This window comes from Elephantulus edwardii, unplaced genomic scaffold (genome assembly GCF_000299155.1).
Source record: "Elephantulus edwardii isolate Elephantulus edwardi_28Jun2011 unplaced genomic scaffold, EleEdw1.0 scaffold00283, whole genome shotgun sequence".
Classification (NCBI taxonomy): Eukaryota; Metazoa; Chordata; class Mammalia; order Macroscelidea; family Macroscelididae; genus Elephantulus; species Elephantulus edwardii.
In genome coordinates, this window is record NW_006400033.1 from 2,901,476 (window position 1) to 2,903,453 (window position 1,978).

Sequence of the window (1,978 nt, forward strand, 5' to 3'; positions counted from 1 at the left end):
GATTGTGTACAAATGAAGGAGTTTTTCTTTTGCTTTTCAAGGAGAGGAGCGAACTGGGGGTGGGGTGGGTGGGGAGAAAAGTGCAACAAGGAATGAATGGAATTCCAAAATCTCTGTACATGTTCATCGAAATGAATAATAATAATAATTTTTAAAAGGGAAAAAAAACCCCTTGCTTTAACAACCTTCCATATATAAATTTTCTAGAAAATGCACTCAGCTGGAACTTTTAATCTCTGGTAAATGACAAGTTATATTAACTCCAAAAAGTATAAGATAAGCAAATCCTAGATTTGTCTGTGCTCAGCCTCCTCCCACTGCCCAGCCTTCTGCAGAAGAATCATCAATTCAGAACGTTTCCTCCTGGCATCTGTAGGTACCACTGCTGAATAGAGGGCTGGGGATATTCTGTCCCTTTTCCTTCCTTCAGCAGCAGAAGGAAGGGAGAACTATGTTAAGGAAAGCCTAGTTGTGATGGGCTGATAGAGGAACAGGGAGTGGAATATGTAAATATGTTTCCCTCCTGGAGAACTTCCAGCCTGGAGAGCCTCCATCTCAGTACAGGAATTAAAACTTTTCCTAGGCCCAGCTGCTTCCCTAGTGCCTCAGAGAAGCAGCTTTACTCACCAGCTGCCTGTATTGGGCTGTGAATGCTCCATAATAGGCCACACAAGCTGCAGATATGAACACATTCCCTATGATATTTGACAGCTCGTCTTCAGATTTCTGGATACTTTCTTCCCAGCGAACCTGTTCATCTCCTAGTGCTGCTGTTAGTTTCCCAGCTCGTAGGAGGCGTGCTTGTGTCAGGGCCATGGTCTTTGCTGGGAAATGTTAAGAAAATCAGATTACATTATTTGGTTATTTTCCTAAAAGGCAAAATCCCTCCTTTCATTGCAAGAACAATACTCTAAGGTTCTAATCCATTCCCATGCCAGTTGTGACCTGAGAATGTGACAACTGTGGTTCAGAGTTTTAGTTAGCTGATTTTCACTAGTAGACTGCCAGGTTTTATTCCTAGTCTGTTTTAGGCTGAAAGTTTTGCTGAAATTTGGTCATCTTCCTCACAACCCACATGCTCCACTGCTGGAGGAGTGATGGCTGCACATGTGGTGTATTGGGTGGGAATCAAATTCAGTTCATAAAAGGTCAGAATTCTATTAATGAATACCAAGTTTATTCATCTGCTTTTGCTTATAAAGGAATTAGGCACTGTTACTAATGATGTCAATGTTTCTCCATGAATGTCATATTAATTCAACATTAAGTCCATATTTTCCTTTTCCATGAAAAGAGCTCTTTTTTTGGTACTCATTTATTCTGGATAAAGGCAGTATCTTTGCTGTGACTGTGGAATATTTATTTTCTGCATTAAATTCATACGCAGTTTTTAAAACCATAATATGTCCATGAAGTTTTGTTCACATATTCAACAGACTATCTGTAGTTTATCCAATTCTGTACTAATAGGTTAATGGCATAGGCCTAAGAAAAACATCCTACATGTTGGACCGAAAGTGGAGATTTGATTGTTTGAAAGCTCTTCCTATTTTTACAAGGTTGGTATTTTCTGACCATTATATATCTTATGAGTTACTTACAAAGACTTTCTTTTTCATTCACACTTTTGTCATATTCATCTTGTAAAGCCTGTATTTGATCCTCTACTTCTTTTAGTAATACTTGTTTGTCTTTCAGAGTAGCCAATGTAACATCAAGTTCAGCCTTGATAAAAAAAATCAAGAAAATATTCAACATAGGTCTCCAAAGAGAGCTGAATATGCATATTTATAATATATATTTTACATATTTTTGGCATCTCTCCCATTTTATATATGTTCCATCAAAGCTTTTTGATAGGAGGGAGCTCTGGTGGGCTTTTGGCAAGAAGCTGCACTGCAATCCCAGAAGTAAGTGGTTTGAATACACCAGATGCTCTGCTGGAGGAGGGGCAATCTCCTCCTGTACCAGTCAGATC

General features: G+C 38.9%; 1 protein-coding gene across 1 annotated transcript in view; it reads right to left on the reverse strand.

The window, feature by feature from the left end:
- Nucleotides 1–1,978, reverse strand: part of DNAH6 (dynein, axonemal, heavy chain 6) — a 383,600-nt gene that overhangs the window by 127,878 nt on the left and 253,744 nt on the right. The window contains exons 52-53 of the mRNA XM_006900399.1: nt 1,602–1,725; nt 628–824 (exon numbers count right to left, since the gene is read on the reverse strand). Coding sequence (XP_006900461.1) covers nt 628–824; nt 1,602–1,725 — 321 coding nt within the window. The remainder of the gene's footprint in view (nt 1–627; nt 825–1,601; nt 1,726–1,978) is intronic.